General features: G+C 36.0%; 1 protein-coding gene across 9 annotated transcripts in view; it reads left to right on the top strand.

Moving 5' to 3' along the window:
* The window catches only part of LOC106084357 (actin-binding LIM protein 3), a 57,824-nt gene that overhangs the window by 32,986 nt on the left and 8,152 nt on the right, over positions 1-16,686 (top strand). For 4 of the 9 annotated variants that reach the window (XR_009396924.1, XM_013247976.2, XM_013247974.2 and 1 more), the window contains exons 3-8: positions 6,709-7,383; positions 8,608-8,664; positions 8,873-9,399; positions 9,463-9,636; positions 10,311-10,450; positions 16,144-16,250. Coding sequence is in view for 8 of the 9 variants with exons in the window: in XM_013247976.2 (XP_013103430.2) it covers positions 6,709-7,383; positions 8,608-8,664; positions 8,873-9,399; positions 9,463-9,636; positions 10,311-10,450; positions 16,144-16,250 (1,680 nt within the window). In the remaining variant the exon portion in view is untranslated. Of the gene's footprint in view, positions 1-6,708; positions 7,384-8,607; positions 8,665-8,872; positions 9,400-9,462; positions 9,637-10,310; positions 10,451-10,808; positions 10,898-16,143; positions 16,251-16,686 lie in introns of all 9 variants that reach the window. The other 5 variants (XM_013247978.2, XM_013247979.2, XM_013247975.2 and 2 more) reach the window with 4 other exon arrangements.

Raw genomic sequence — 16,686 nt, 5'->3', positions numbered from 1 at the left:
AAACCTGTACACATTGTAACAAAACCTGTACACTGTGCAAAACTTTGAGAAAATCTGTCAGACGAAATACGCTAACAATGGCTATACAAGTGCAAATTGTATATGTATTGATATGGGAGCTATATTTAAATCTGAATCGATTTCTATGAAATTCGACAGCAATGTAAGGAGTCATGAGGGAACACTTCGTACTAAATTTCATGAGAATCGTTTAGCAAATGACCACATTATTGTAAAATTATTCCAAATTGGACTGCTATAGGAGTTATATCCAAATCGGAACCGATTTTTTTCCAAATTCAATAGGCTTCACCTCAAGACCAAAAAAGATGCCTGTGTCAAATTTGAAGACTATGAGATGAAAATTGTGCCCTGTAGTTTGTACATAAATTAACATGGACAGACAGACAGTCGGGCAAAGCTAAATCGAATTAGAAAGTTATTCTAAGTCGATTCGTATACTTATCTCTCTTCATTCTGGGTGTCACAAACAAATTCACTAAGTTACAATATAATACCCTGTCCCACATTACTGGTGATGGGTACAATAAGTGCCACAAGGGTGTGGAAAAGTAGCCCATAAACCAAAAAGTGTGGTATTTAGTGGCGCAAGCGACACCAAAGGCCTACAGACCTATAAACCTTACGTCCTTTCTACTCAAAGCCAGGACACCCAGGGAGCTGCTTAAATACAAACAGCTTGTCTTTGTCAAGGTAAGTTCGGTCGAGGCTGCCCTGTAGGAGGTTGTGCATAAAATAGAAGAGTTCTTCGATGTCACGACGTACACATTGTCTGTTTTGCACACGATGTTATAGTACTTCTTAGCGGTAAGGATCCGAACTAGCTATGCAGAAGGGCAGACAAATATTGCATATGGCATATGACTGGGCTAGATACAGGGGTCTTAATGTTAACCCAGAGAAGACTGAAATATGCCTGTCCATGAGGAAAACGACGGAATGCGTGAGGTAGTGTGGTGCCAACGCGAGGACGTCGAGTGTGAACATATTTACGGACAGTAAAATGGCCATGATGGCAATAACAACCAGGACGGTAAGATCACGAACAATCTTGGAATGTAAGAAGGAAATAAACCCCTTCTCTGAGGATGGCACAATCTGCATCGTTTAGGAGCCGGGCCTTATCCGAGTAAGGGGGAATGAAAGGTCTGACGATTTGGCGGTGAAGGAAGGAAGGAGTGCCGTCGATAAACTTGGTTAATCCGAAGCCTTTCGGGTCGACGCAGACCGAGTTAAGGGCGAAACAGTCGGTAGGACGGCGAAAATCTTATGGGCTGGTCCGGATCGTGAGAGGACGAGGCTATTACTGAAAGGAAGTAAGAAGAGTTCAGAATACATTTTGGGATCATAACGGGACGCAAAGGACTACGACCTCACATATGCAAATTGGGTGCGGCAAGTGATAGCATGTGTAGGGCATGTGCGGAAGATGATGAGACGTTAGAGCATTTCATATGCCATTGCCCGACTTACGCGGCTAAAAGATACCAGTACTTAGGTGGGGACAATATGAGACATGAACCAACTTAGGGGCGCGGCACGGAAAACAATGAAGGATTTTGTAAGTAGCACCGAATTCCTAACTTAGTTTTTCTTTTTCGATGATACTTTTTTAGTAGATAGAGCGCACAACAAGCCGATTACTGCCTTAGGTGTATGTCCATAGTGGCTTGGGGCGGATTAATATCCGCACCATCTTTTTCAACCTAACCTAACCTAGTGGCACACTAGTATCGTCATACAAAAAAGTTTGAAATTTGATACTAAAGTGGCACAATCGTAACGTTAAACTTTCTCGGTACACTCCCGAATGCCTTAGGTGTATGTCCATAGTGGCTTGGAACGTATTAATATACGTATCATCTTTTTCAACCTAACCTAACCTAGTGGCACAATAAAAAAATGACACACTAGTGTCGTCATCCAAAAAAAAATATATATATAAAAAAATATAAAAAACTAGGTTCAATTATTTCAATTTATACTGTCTAGGGTTATGTTTCGATTTTGATCAATCAGTAATTAAAACAAATTCGATTCAATTAGAAAAATGATTAAACAATTAACTTTTTAATTGGAAATTGCACAAATTTCAATCGCGATAGTAATTAAAAAAAATCAGATATGATTGAACCAATTAATATTTTAATTCCAAGCTATTTAAAAATGTCTCCCAATACAGAAAAAATTAAAAACTAGGTTCAAATAATTCAATTTATACGGTCTAGGATTATGTTTCTATTTTGAAATCAATCGGTAATTAAAAAAAAAAAAAAAAAACAATTATAAGCAGCAAAGAGGAGATTTAATCAATGAATTTTTTAATTCAAAATTGCACAAATTTCAATCGCCATCGTAATTCCAAGCGTTTTTATTTTCAATTTTGTACATTAAATGCAAAATTTGTTGATGACATTTTTTCTGTGTAAATTAGAGCAAACGCAGTAGCTCGGTAGCGTGCTCGGATTGCCAGTGCGGGGGTCCTGGGTTCGTTCACTAAGGTCTCTGCTGGGAATCGTTATCACAATTAAATTAAAATAGTCTAAGTGAGTCTGTAAAGGACTGCCACTCTTACCTAACCTAACCTAAAGCAAACACATTGGATTGACCATCCCAAAATCCAGAAATTGTATGGCCTTACTTAAAGCAAGAACGCTGTATTTCATTAACAAGAATTCATGAAGACACCGGGATAGAAATTTCTGTGATAAAGTATACTCCTAATTTACTTTATTTAAACTGTGAAAAATTCGATTACAAGACAATTGTACAAATATTCTTATTTCTGATCATAAAATGTTTTATATTTTCTGTCAGGAAATAATACTATAGTCAAATTTCTCTATAACGAACTTCCCTATAATGAATTGTCCTCTATAAAGACTAATAATTGAAAACAACTTGTAATCCTTATGTAACGAACTTCTCTGTAACGAATTGGTTTTAGAGCACAAGTTGAAATTCTCACACAAAATAATCTCTCTATAACGAACTTTTTGGCTAACTTTTTTTATTGAAATTTACACAAAAATAGGTGGAACAAAAAGAAAGTCATTCAATGTTGATCATTAGCACACTTGCTGACATACACTAAATAAAAAAAGAAGTAAAAATATCAGTTTCAAATAAAATATGTAGTGATCGGATAACAGACAAAAAAATGGCAAAGGGCAAACGTTATCTGGTTAAAGAAAAGTGCCATATTATATCCGAAGTTGATAAATACTCTAAAATAAGAAGAAATATCGACTCGAACACATTCAAATTAAAAAAAAACATTAACAAGCCTGAGTATGTATGACAAAGGGTTGGTATCGAAAAAACTAGTAAAATATATGCCGTTTGAGAACAGGTAAAGAGTTAACGGGACTATGGCAAAATTTCAAGGCCGCAATTCGTCTGGTCTACTAACGTTGTTCACCTTGGCATTTTGCAATTTTTTTCGGGCTGGCAAATCTTAATTTTCGTTTGATTTTCGTTGGAAATTATTCAAAAATTCCTACAAAAAGTCGACTTGATAACTACAATATCTCTTTTTCGACTTTAACGTTTTGAATTTTTGCGGAGTTAGTCTTCTTAAACGGTTTTGTACCGAACAATATTTGTAGCCTCCTCCACAGCCAATTTACTAAAGAATGACGATTTTGAAACACCTTTGCTTGTCCGAAATGGTTATTTGGGATGTCTTGTTTTGTCTTTTATTTTTATTTATTTATTTCATTTCTTCTGTAATATGAAACCCAACAAGGCCAATAAATCAATATTACACAGTAATAAACCTGAGTTCAAACTTAGATCTAATTAATCATAAGTTTAAATAAAAGAAATATAAAGAAAATAGGAACTTTAGCAGCGACAATTTTATCTACAAAATTCAAAATTTCCGTTTTCATGAAAATTTAAAATTTGATTTTTTTCTTTTACGAGTTTATGTCAATTTTTGGTTTCTTTTTTACTTTTTGTAATTATAAGATTATTGTAATATTGTTGTATGTGACAACAAACAAATAAATCTAATTATGTCTTATGTCATATTTTGCGCATATACGTTAACACCTCGAAATTTAAAGAGTTATCTCTACCCGGATTTACATCCGTACCCTCTTTTCAACCTAACCTATCTCTTCCCGTTCTCAAACGGTAGATTTTTTCGATTCTATCACAGAAAAAAAACTCGTACAAAACACCAACTACCAAATTTGTATGTGAAACTTTAAATTCTCAACGAATTTAAGCATTGAATCGAAGACATTATTTGTTGAAGTACGTAAGTAAGTCTTTACAAGAGACTTGACAGACAAAATTATTCAAATATTGTTGACTTTCAACAAATTCATTACTTGAGATAGTTGTTAAAATAGGCGTACTACCATGTAGCGCATAGAACTCCCATGCCATTCATGACTTGCAAATAGAGGTGAGAGTCCCCCGGTCGGTCAAAAAAAATTTTTTTTAGGCTCATTAAATTTATAAAATTCGGCTAAAAAATAAATTTAATTTTGAATTTTGTAATTTTTTTTCTGGGATGTTTTGGTGAAGGGTTAGATCCCTAGAAAGTTGGTCCCGAAAGTGGGAATTCAATTTCGAGCTCTACTCCCCAAACCATTCATTTGACATGGTTGGTAAATATGTATGATTAAGGAGTGTTTTGTGGAGTCATGAAAATATATCAGCATCGTGCTCTACTCTAAAATATCATTTATTTGATCCCCATATTGCCATTGGGTATCAAATTTGTTTTCTTATTGCAAAAGTCAGCAAATATATCCGGTTTGAGGTATGGGCCCTAAAAATTATCAATATCGAACTCCACTCTCTTAAGGTCCAAATTGTCATGATGAGCAAATACGTCATATTTTGGGGTTGTTGTGGGGGATGCAGTTTCTCTATAACATAGTATTTCACCGGTCCCCAACTGCTACGTTATAGAGAAGTTCGACTGTATTTTGAAAAAAAAAAAAATAAAAAACCAGTAAGCTAAACTGCACAGCCACAGCAGTGGACAGGGTACAGCTTGTGGTTTTGTTATAAATACCATATACAGATTATAAATTTTATGCTAGGACCTAAAATACTCAACTGAATTCCTTAAAAAGCACTACATCGAACTTTGGTCGTTGTGGCGGCACGTGTTATCGTTGAACGATCATCATGATATTTCGTGTTTCGCTTATTAGGATCAAACCGAAAAAAATGGAGGGAATGCGTTTCTCTATTTGCAAAAAAAAAAAAAAGTTCTCCATCACATCTTCAGGTTGGTCTATAATTTAATCATGAATCGTCTTACAAACGAACAACGCTTGCAAATTATTGAACTTTATTATCAAAATGCGTGGACGTTTATCGCGCACTTCTTCCATTTTATGGACGAAGCTCACTTTTGGCTCAATGGGTACGTAAATAAGCAGAATTTTGGAGTGAAGATCAGCCACAAGCCTTGAAAGAGCTACCAATGCATCCAGAAAAAGTCACAGTTTGGTGGAGTTTATGGGCTGGTGGCATCATTGGACCGTACTTCTTCAAAGATGATGCGAATCGTAACTTAACTGTGAATGGTAAGCGCTACCGTGAGATGATATCCAATTATTTTTTGGCCAAAATGAAAGAGCTTGACTTGCATTACACACGGAATTAACACCACACCACGGAATTAACAGTGGAATTATTGAGAGGCGAGTTCGGTGAACATTTTATTTCACGTTGGCCGCCTTCATCGTGCGATTTGAAACCTTTAGACTATTTTTTGCGGGGCTATGTTAAAGCTCATGTCAATACAGACAAGTCCGCTTCAATTGACGGATTGGAAGAATTAGACTATGCGGATGGAGCATTTGAGACGCAGTCACGGTCAACATTTGCATGAAATAATCTCCAAACATTAAATTATATGGACCTTACTATCGATTCAAAGTAGGATTTCATGCCTTTTTCTGAATTTTATGTGTTTTTTCTTTTGAAAAGCTTTCCTATAGCTCTTAAATACTCACCCTTTACATACATACATATGTCGACGTAATCACTTTTCATTGCAATATGTTATCGATATATGTATATGTCTCAATCTTATCATTTTTCGACTTTCAATCGGTATCAGGTCTTCTTCCATAGAAACATTTGTTGATTTTATTTGCTCAAGTATAAGTCAATCCTTGACATTTACCCTTAAGTACAAATAAAGGATGGCTTATTACTCAGTTGGGACAACTATTTAAAATTTAATAAAAATAACTAAAATAAGCAAATATTAATTAATGAATGATTGTCTTCATAAGATGGTTGTGTTGGAAAATTTAGATGGGTAAGAAAACAGTTGTTTTTTGTTTCGTTATTATGAAATATTGTTAATTTATTGAAGAACTTTGGATAGTTGGAATATCTCTTGACCATTTGCGGTGGTTGCAGTTGCAAATATTGAAATGGTCGTTATCTGCCAATTGTTAACGTCACCTATTACTCATATATATATATATATATTTTTTTTTTGTTTCAAATTCTAAACATTTCATGTTTGCGAAGCGATATCGCTTGTTATCTGCTCCAATTCCTACCACAAAAAAATTCCGTGTGTTGAGTGTCCCTGCCATTGCTATACCGTATTGAGGGGGATAAGTGTGCCATGTTTTGCTTTTGTAATTTGTTTGTGAAGAATTAAATTGGATTAACAATGTTGGCATTTCTTTTTTTTAGGTAACTAATACAGGAAAGGAGGTGCTTTGTGAATCATGTGTCTCAGGAGTAACCGGTGCACCTACATCACCTACGCAACAAAATGCTGGTAACAAATCAGGCACAACTTCGCCAGCGCCCGCTGTCGAATCGCCGACCCGAGCGACTGCTCACCAACAAATGACTAGTGGTGTTATATCAGACAAGGCCCACCTGAAAGAGGACTATGACCCGAATGACTGTGCCGGCTGCGGTGAAATGCTTAAGGAGGGTCAGGCTTTGGTCGCTTTGGATCGGCAGTGGCACGTTTGGTGCTTCCGCTGTAAATCTTGCAACGCTGTGCTGAATGGGGAATACATGGGCAAAGATGGAGTGCCCTATTGTGAGAAATGCTACCAGAAATCCTTTGGAGTGAAATGTGCCTACTGCAATCGCTTTATCAGTGGCAAAGTTTTGCAGGCAGGCGAAAATCATCACTTCCATCCAACGTGTGCTCGCTGCACCAAGTGCGGTGACCCCTTTGGTGATGGAGAGGAAATGTATTTGCAGGGCAGTGCCATATGGCATCCACGATGTGGTCCTGGACCAAATGAGTCGGGCTTGATTTTGAATGGTTGCGGTGGTGTTGGCGTCTCAAATGGAAACTTTACAGACACCGAATGTGATCGTATAAGTTCGAGTGCTTTAAGCGATATGGTAAGCTAGGGCATAAACCGGATAATATTAATGGCAATCACATTACAGGGTTTATCTGCACTGTTCCAGCTGATCCCTGTTGCTTACTCAATGTTTGTGCGAAAACTAACTCCATAAAATTCTATCGAAAAATATTTGTGAATGCTTTTAAATGGACCTGATATCGATTCATATTCGATCGAATGGCATGGTTTCATGTGCTCTTTTTTGAAAACAGTCCATACTGGGAATAAATAGAATTAAAAGTACGCTGCATACGTTTTCGGAAACCGCTTTGAATCCCATCGCAGCCGGTTATACGTTCCGGTTTGTCCCGATGAAGTCCTTCATCGACAAGGACTGCCGCCTCAGTGTACAAAATTTAAAAACCAAAACAATATTAAGAAACTAAAAAATGTTGTCAAATTTCATCCTCCAGACGTCTAAGAAACCAAATTATAATATCCGAATATAAGGCAAACATAGATTTTTTCCAACCACACTTAGTATGGATACAAGTCATAGTAGAACTCAATTGCTTTAGAATTCAAATGGGATGATTTGATTTTGAAAGAGAAACATATTTTTATTTCCTTATCGTATTTCTCCCGAAGAGAAGATAATCGAGCTAATTTAACCACTAGAATGAAACATTTTCAATGATTATTGAAAATAAATCGAAAGCTGTGAAACGTCATTAATTAGCTAACTTATGTTGTTTCCCTCAAAGAGGAAATTTATTGACCAGCCATATCAAGCTAACATAAGAAAAGAAATATTTTGTTATTGGTGTAGATTGGAATAGTTTTCATGCAAACGTTTGACATTGCTAGTACTATCGTATTCGTTTTTTTTTTTTGCAATCAAAAAGTAACACGAAAAACTCCACTGCTGGCTGCAGAAAGAAACACCTTTTTTGCTACTAACGTTCCCTCCTCCCAAGCACAGAAAACAGCTCGCCGACACCGCCTCCACCCGGACATGGTGTGGTTTACCGTTGGCCCCACCTTATATGTCACCCTAACTCCACTCAACTCAACTCACCACATCTCATCTTTACCTACAGATTGTGCAATTTTTGTTGAATAATATTGTATTATATCCTCTTTTTCACAATTTATCACCCACTGTTCTTTAACATCTATTAAACAATTTGAGCATTTTCCGAAATAATTTGTTTTGATTTGTTTCACACCATTTTTCTGAGCTTGCAAGATTTTCTTTATGTTTTTGTTTTGTTTACAGTACATAAGATCCCGAACGCCGAGTTTTAATGGTTCCGTATATTCCTCTAGCCGCAAGGTTTGTTTTAATTTTTCATTTAAAAACTCTTTTTTGTTTCGTTTTGCTTTGTTTGCATTTGCTATCTCTCACTCTCACTTACTAACGAGTTCAATTCAAATCACAAATAAAAAAAAGAAATTCACAGAAAAGTAGAGAGTACATTTTCCCAAAGGACTGCTCGAGGTGCAACAGAATTAACAGAGCTCTCATTGATTGATCGTTACAGCACTACCGCACCGTAAGTCCTGGTTTAATTTTACGTGAATATGGACACCATGGTGGTGGGGATATATCGCGCATCTACACATATAGCTATTTAACGGATGCCCCCAACTACCTACGCAAACCGATTGATCCGTATGACAAGACTCCGTTGTCGCCACACTTCCATAGACCATCGTCATATGCTACCAGTACTGCCGGTTCTGTGGCCGGAAGCAGGCCACCTTCACGACCCGGTTCACGCACACGCAGTGCCATGAAGGTGCTAGTTGATGCTATACGTTCCGAGACGCCAAGACCAAAAAGTCCTGCCATGAACAATGAAGAGCCCATTGAGCTATCTCATTACCCGGCTGCTAAGAAACCGCCACCAGGTGAGAAGCCTAAAATCGAACGTGACGACTTTCCCGCTCCACCTTATCCCTATACGGATCCAGAACGTAGACGTCGTTATAGTGATTCATACAAGGGTGTTCCCGTCTCCGACGACGAGGATGATACTGAAACCAACAATGGCGAAACCGAAGAGTCGTAAGTACATGTTAATGCCTAGTACCGTTGTACTGCAATGATTTCACATGCTTTTGATTTCAGTCGCTTGCAGCGTGAAGCTAAAGAATTGGAGAAATTGAATTCGGGTATTGGCACAGCAATTGCTAGAGATTTGAAAGAGACAGCTAAATACCGCAAATGGAAGCAACAAAATCTGGATCCAAGAAATGCATCACGTACAGCATCAGCTAATAAAGAACCACTGAATAAATTACGGTAAGAGTACAGAATTGACGTGAGAAGAAGATAATACTTTACAATCTCATGGCAGCCGGTTGTGCGTACCGGATTGACCCGATTGAGCCCTTCATCGGCAAGGCCTGCCGTCTCAGTTTACAACAACATAAATATTTTACAAGAAAATTCGAATATTTAACATGGAAATGTCATTAAATAGCAGGGCCAGCTTGTTTGCAGACAACAAGGGGTGGTCCGAAATAACCTTCAGAGTGTATTTATACAAATCACGAATTAAATCCTGCTTTTCTTATTACAAAATTCTAAATTTGCCCATGAACATTCCATTAAGACACAGGAACAAACTTCTCACATATCACTGAGTGCTATCTGACTCAAGTTTAAGCTAAATATCGCCAGCATTAGGAAGGGATCACCACCGCTACAAATTTTTTCAGTTGTTCTCGCTAGGATTCGAACCCACACGTTCAGCATCGAAGGTGGACATGGCTTTACGTCTGCGCTACTGTGCCCTCTTTTTCATTAAATGGGAACAGGAAATTTTGGAATTTAGACTAGACATTTGCCCCTTATTTATACAAATAATGCAACATTCAACGACAAAATGGATTAAAACAGTCTTTAGTGTTGCTTTTCGAGCGTCCAGACTTTTTGGCAATGATTTAATAACATTTCCCATTTGCCTATTCCAGATACGAATCACCAGTTGGCGCGTCGCCATCGCGTAACTTAGATCATCAAAAACCTTTCTATGAGGATGAAATGTTTGATCGTTCAACGAGCTACAGAGGTTCCCTGGGCAAATCATTGGGCAATGCACCTAGTTACAACGGTAAGTCGAAGTTTATCGCAAAGATATGAGACCACAACTATCATAAATGCGTCTAGCAAGTCCATAACCAAACGTTATGATTGTACAGGCAACACACACACTCTCACACATAGGGATTCTTCAATATAAAAATAAGCGACGTCGAAACACATATTGTCAGGTCTAGAAGGTCTTTGGGTTTATTGTCTCCATTTTTATTTTGTATAATTTTTATATCTTATTTATTTCTTTTTTTTTTCAATTTATTTCGGGCAAAACAAAAAAATATTTTTGTGTTTTGGGTGCTTAAATCCGATACCTCGTTTCAAAATATCAAAATAAAACTGAACATATAAAAAAACTGAAACGAACAACACAGCTATACATTCCTACCGATCACCACCAAAACCTGGATATGGATTTAAAACCTCAACCTTGCCGCCGTATATACGTAATGGCTATTCTTCAGTAAGTGTGAAACTCTTATTTCCCCCAAACGAACAAAGAACCATGAAATAATATAAAGCACACATGGTCGCTCGCTCGCTCGCTCACTTGCTAACTCACGCTGTGAGGATTTCGAAACGGAATCTCTTTCTCAGCTTTTTTTCATGTAAACGCTGTGTTTAAACTCTAACTCTTATCAAAACTCTATTCTCGGTTGTTGGTACTGTTTTCTACTACTACATCTCCTAGTCTTTCCCATCTACTGCAAAGTTAACTAAACATCAAACGCCATAACATCCATCATCACCACTATCACAAACCCATTTTCACATTCAAACGAACAGAAAAAGAAGAAGTTTCATTTTATTAAATACATATATACCCGCATACACTATAGAGTAGAGGAACCATAGTCATTGGAAGTACAAATTTGAAATTCGGGACAAATTTGTAATCAAATTTCATCAGGAATCTCCTTTTATGTTGTTAGAGGACAATATATTTTCAAAAATCAAATGTTGCAATGTTTTCTGTTTTTCCTGGTACGGTTATGTTTATTGCGGTATTTTTAAAGCTCTGTAGACATTTGTAAACCATTTCATATGTCCTGACACTTCGTCAACTTTTGTAGACATCATCAGGTGATACGTCTATTCAATTAAAACATTCGAGTGTGCCCAGGTTGTACGCGAAATTCCAATTTGACATCATGAATGCATACTAATTTTTGCTTTCAATGATGTCACTTTGCTTTCCAACGACTACGGGTTTAAGGTGGAATAGGTAGGCCAACCGTTAAGATGAAGTACAACTACGAGCCCTGCTTCTTACCGAAGGGGATACATGAAGATGACGAGATATGAAAAATGCATAAAATGTAAGAAGAATAGGATAGAGAGCATGCGCCTATCCAGCAAGCCACCACGCGTTTGTTTCCTCGGAGCATCGGCCATATTCACCTAAGCATTCACTCGCCGAGTGCCAATTAATGGTACTCAGCGTCTACCCATGCATGAATGCGTGTTAAGAAATAAAAAAGTCCCTCGTCTTACCCTGATATCTGAGGATACTCCCCGGAGACGTATCCGCAATAAAGCCTAGAATGGAAAGCCTGTGCCCATGTAGACCCTGGCATGAGCAGGGGTCCTCAACCAGCCGTTGTGTGGGATTCCCATGCGCGCGTCCATATAGCCCATCGCACAGTACCCGGTTTTAACTTCTGTAATCGTACCCAGTGATCCCTTATATATAAAAACGAAAAGTTTTCAGAGGCCTCCTCTATACATTATACAGTAGTTGCGACTAATATTTTCTCCAAAAATATTTTTTTATATATAAAAATGAAAAGTTTTCAGAGGCGTCCTCTATACATTATACAGTAGTTGCGACTAATATACGTTCCAACTGATTGATGTTTATCGTCAGCATTGTTTTACATCACCTGGAGGAATATTGGTTCAGTTATACACCACAAATTACAAGTTTGTTTTTTTTTTATTTTTATATACCTGATTTTTTTTTAATTTTTTCTAAATATGAAACTTCATCAAAATTATAGAACAACTATGAATTTCGATATGTTGTAAAATTTTATTAAGAAAACTTCAAAATGTTCATCGAAATTAGCATCATCATGTATTACAAAATTAAATACTTTAGAAATTTAAAAATATTTTAAAATTCTTAGCCATTATTTACTTCAATTGTTGTGGCTGGCGAGCCACAACAAGATAATACGATAACTATGATGGATCTATAGAAAAAAGCCAATAAGTTTTAAGCAACAAAACATTATTCGACTGCGAAAAGATTCCTAGCTCGGCAGGCAATGCATTATAACACCTAGCCGCGGACCTAAATATATCTGAGTACTCCTACTTGTATCACTTCAGAAAAATCATTAATGTAGATCATAAACAGAAGAGCTGCTAAAATCGATACCTGCAACATACCAGGAGAGAACGCAAAAATATTAGATATAGCTCCATTAAAATCAACAAATTGAAACCTGCGCCACATATTCGACACAACAAGCCTGCAAGCAGGTTTAGAAAAGTTAAAGTTATATTTATTTATTTAGAAAATAGTGTTTTGATACTTTATCCATGAACCATTACCATCAATTTCTGAGTGAGTTATATTGTTAGAACCTAACTAATTTTAAAGCTGAAATTTCGTCAATTAACCACATAATTTAACGAGCTCTGTTTTTGAGCACTTCAAAGGGACCATTCGCAATTTTCTATGAAATTTTGTTGAAAATAGGATCCGAACTTTGTTATCCATTTCTTTTAACATTAACATTGGGTTTTGATTTATTAAAGTTTGCATTAGATAAAATTTATATTTACCGAACAAATAAAAGTTTTTGGGCAAATGTTAGAGGATGAGAAGCCATTTCCGCGTTAAGCACGAGCTTTTAAAGCTACCGGATAAACTGACATGTGATGCGATAATCACATGTTTAGTATTTGAACTATTTGTTCTATGGGCATGTTTGAATATTAACGATGTACTCTGTTAACTGTATTTCTTTCGATAAGACTCAAAATTAAAAATATTAATATAAGGATATATAACATAATATATGTAGCCTTTTAATTTTTTGTTAAAATTTTGTAAGGCCTGGTGACCGTGGCCATGGGACTGTTTGTGATGTGTTATATGAACCTCTACGATTCTAGGAAGTCCATCAACTACAAGATATCATCGAAAACAACTTGATTTGAATATTGAGTAAAATCACATTTTTCCACTTTAAGTTAAATGGCTAACAGACAAAATGTCAGCAGCACAAATAATAAATTTCTAAAAAAATAGCTCTGAAACTAACTTATTTTTCAAAAATAATGGTTTATGAATTAAGAATCAAAAACAGATTATTTTCTAAAATTTAAGTGCAGAATTGAGTGAATGTGCCAATTTTATTTGTACTATTTTTTTTTTGTTTTAAATTTTATTTTAATTTGTATTATTATCAAGACGAGATCAAAAAGCCTTAAGGTAAAAAATGTTATAGATTTTGGTGTATTTATGATTTTTAATATTCCGAAAGAAATGCAAACAGTTTTGCTTCCCACTGTATGTATTGAATTTTTTTTTAAATTATGTTTCCAAATCATGTAGAGCCCGTTCTAATCCATAAAATTACATATGTATTTCTATTTGTGTATACACATTCAATGTCTTAAACATAACTGTGTACAAGACGATATATACAACTCTCAGAGATACCATATTTGAGAACAATATTTGTATGTAAGGTAAATATCGTCAGATTGCATTGATTCTACAGAACGTTTTTTTTTGCAAAATATAGCCAATAAAAAATGAAATATTATCCGAATGATATATTAGTGTTTGATATTTACTCCTTAATGATGATTTCAAGTTATCGATTTCCCTGTAAAACCAAAGACAATTGGTAACAAACATTCCTCTCAAAAAGATCAATTTGGAAATAACTGTCATTATTGGTATAGATAACCCGATTGTTTCAAGTTTCCCACAATTTAATTAAATTATTTCCATCTGCGAGAGCGGAACAACCCTCCAAACATTTTCTATCGTGCGAGTCACTAAATCTGCACTCAAGGAAGTTGAAAACAATCTCAGGCGATATCATTTTTTACTCTAATTAGTGTCTCGGTACGGGAGAAAACGTTCCACTTGGCGATATATACCCATGAGTGACTAAATAGGGACTAAAAAAAGTGTAAAATTCGATTATCAACGTCATTTATAAAAATAAATTTTTATTTGCCAAATGTTTTTTTTTACCTTTTAGAGTGAGGCTAATTTTTATTTCTCTTTCTAATTTACTTCTTTTTCAAATCAAGATTAATAATCGAAGATTTTCTTTGCAATGATTTTCCCTGACTGGGATTTGAACAGCCAACCTTACGATTGTGAGGCGTATGCTATCCCTCTGTGCTACCGGCCTTTCTTCATTACAGAAGGCTAAGTTAACATACATTCTCTTGTTTGGGGTATTTTGAGTTAGCGTCCAAAACAACAACAAAAAATCTATTTTTAAATTTGTAGCAATAGCAGTTGATTATGAGAAACTAATTAGCGAAACATGAATGATAGAATTCCGACAGTAATGTATTTTGTTGTTGTAAATCTTGAAATCTCTACAAACTATCATACAAAAGGACCTAAAAAGTGACTATTCTGGGAGGGAGTGAGAAAGTCACTTCCAAATGTTTGGAGGGAAGTAATAGGTATGTGTATGTACACATATGTTTGTACAAGCTTGAAGGCAAGGCTTTGTGTTGTAATAAAGTATCACGAATACATGCCAAGTGTAGAAGTCGCGATATCGAAACTCAAAACACACACAGATGCGTGTTTGCTTCGTTCAAGATTTACATACAACGGCATTGTAATGTTTTTTTCAGATATTTTTACTATTTGTGTATGACATCATTATTGTATATTCCCTTTTTCACTTTTTCTTCCACTTGATTTTATGCTGCTTAACTTTTATGAAATAACAAAATAAAACACAATGCATTTGGGATCAACCACATCGTTATTGTCTTTGGCCGGCACACTATTTAATTACTACCAAAATGGGTTATTCATTGGGGCTGTCTCTACTCTTGTGTGCACTATACTACACTCTCCAAACCATCACCGTCAAATCTCATTATGTCATGTGTATTTTGGAACTACTAAAACTGTTTTTCAATTCGGTCGGTCGGTGGTGCTCTTGGTGAATACAAATATTTTACTTTTATCGAATGTTGTGCACACAATCATTACAAAAACAAAACTAATACTTTTGCCACCTTTTCCCCTTCTGAATGAAAAAACAAAACAAAAACATAAACATACAAATTAAACCAACTAAAACTGTAAAATACTATCACACAATTCCTCAATTAAACACCCATACATCGACAACTACATGCTCATACAATTAAAAACAAATTTTTCAAAACTATACGATTGCGAAATGTTATCGCCGACGGACGACCACATCAACGACTTCATAATCATATTTTCTTCCCCTCATCAACATCATTATCATCACCACAAACGACTCACATGAACAACTTTTTGGGACAACGTAATAATCATCACCAAACACTACCACTTCCACCATCATCAACATCACCCACCACTCATTCATGCACCCAAACAATCATCACCGGAACTACTTAAACAATTTGAAATGCATGTTTGTTGGTTGTTGCTGTTGTCGTTGTTATTTTCATTGTTAAACTCCATGTTACGCCCGCTCCCCTTATTGTGCTCAGTGGTGAGCTCACTTCGTCATGTCCCAAAACCTGGATACGGCTTAGCTCCACGTTCCCACACTTTCAGTTCAACCACATCGGCCGGCGCCATGATGCACGGCGTCACTGTAAGCGCTTTTATTTATTTTCATTCACTATTTGTAGTCTACATCCTCCGCACACCCACACACACACATATATATATATATATATACGCACTTATGCATGCTCCCCATACACGTGACTTAACTCTGGTTAAGTCCGCCACTGTTATAAATACAATACTCGATCCATCAAGCAAAAATAAACATTACACGCCATTTTTTATTTGCCGTTACTAGTGGAATTTATTGTTTTTTTTTTAGAATTTCTATTTAATTTTTGTGGTTTTTATTTGATACCATAATGTAGTCTTTATGATTTTATTTCGATTTGGGTAGTTATAAACAGGGAATGTGCAAATAGACCTGATCTAGGTCTAAAATAAAATGTTTGTTCACTTGCTCTAGTTGGCATTTATATGCGAATCTGATTTGATTACTTATGTAAGTTTTGCTTAGAAAA

The sequence above is a fragment of the Stomoxys calcitrans genome, chromosome 2 (genome assembly GCF_963082655.1).
Source record: "Stomoxys calcitrans chromosome 2, idStoCalc2.1, whole genome shotgun sequence".
NCBI lineage: Eukaryota > Metazoa > Arthropoda > Insecta > Diptera > Muscidae > Stomoxys > Stomoxys calcitrans.
Note: the sequence above shows the minus strand (reverse complement) of the source record. Positions and strands in the feature narration are given on the sequence as shown.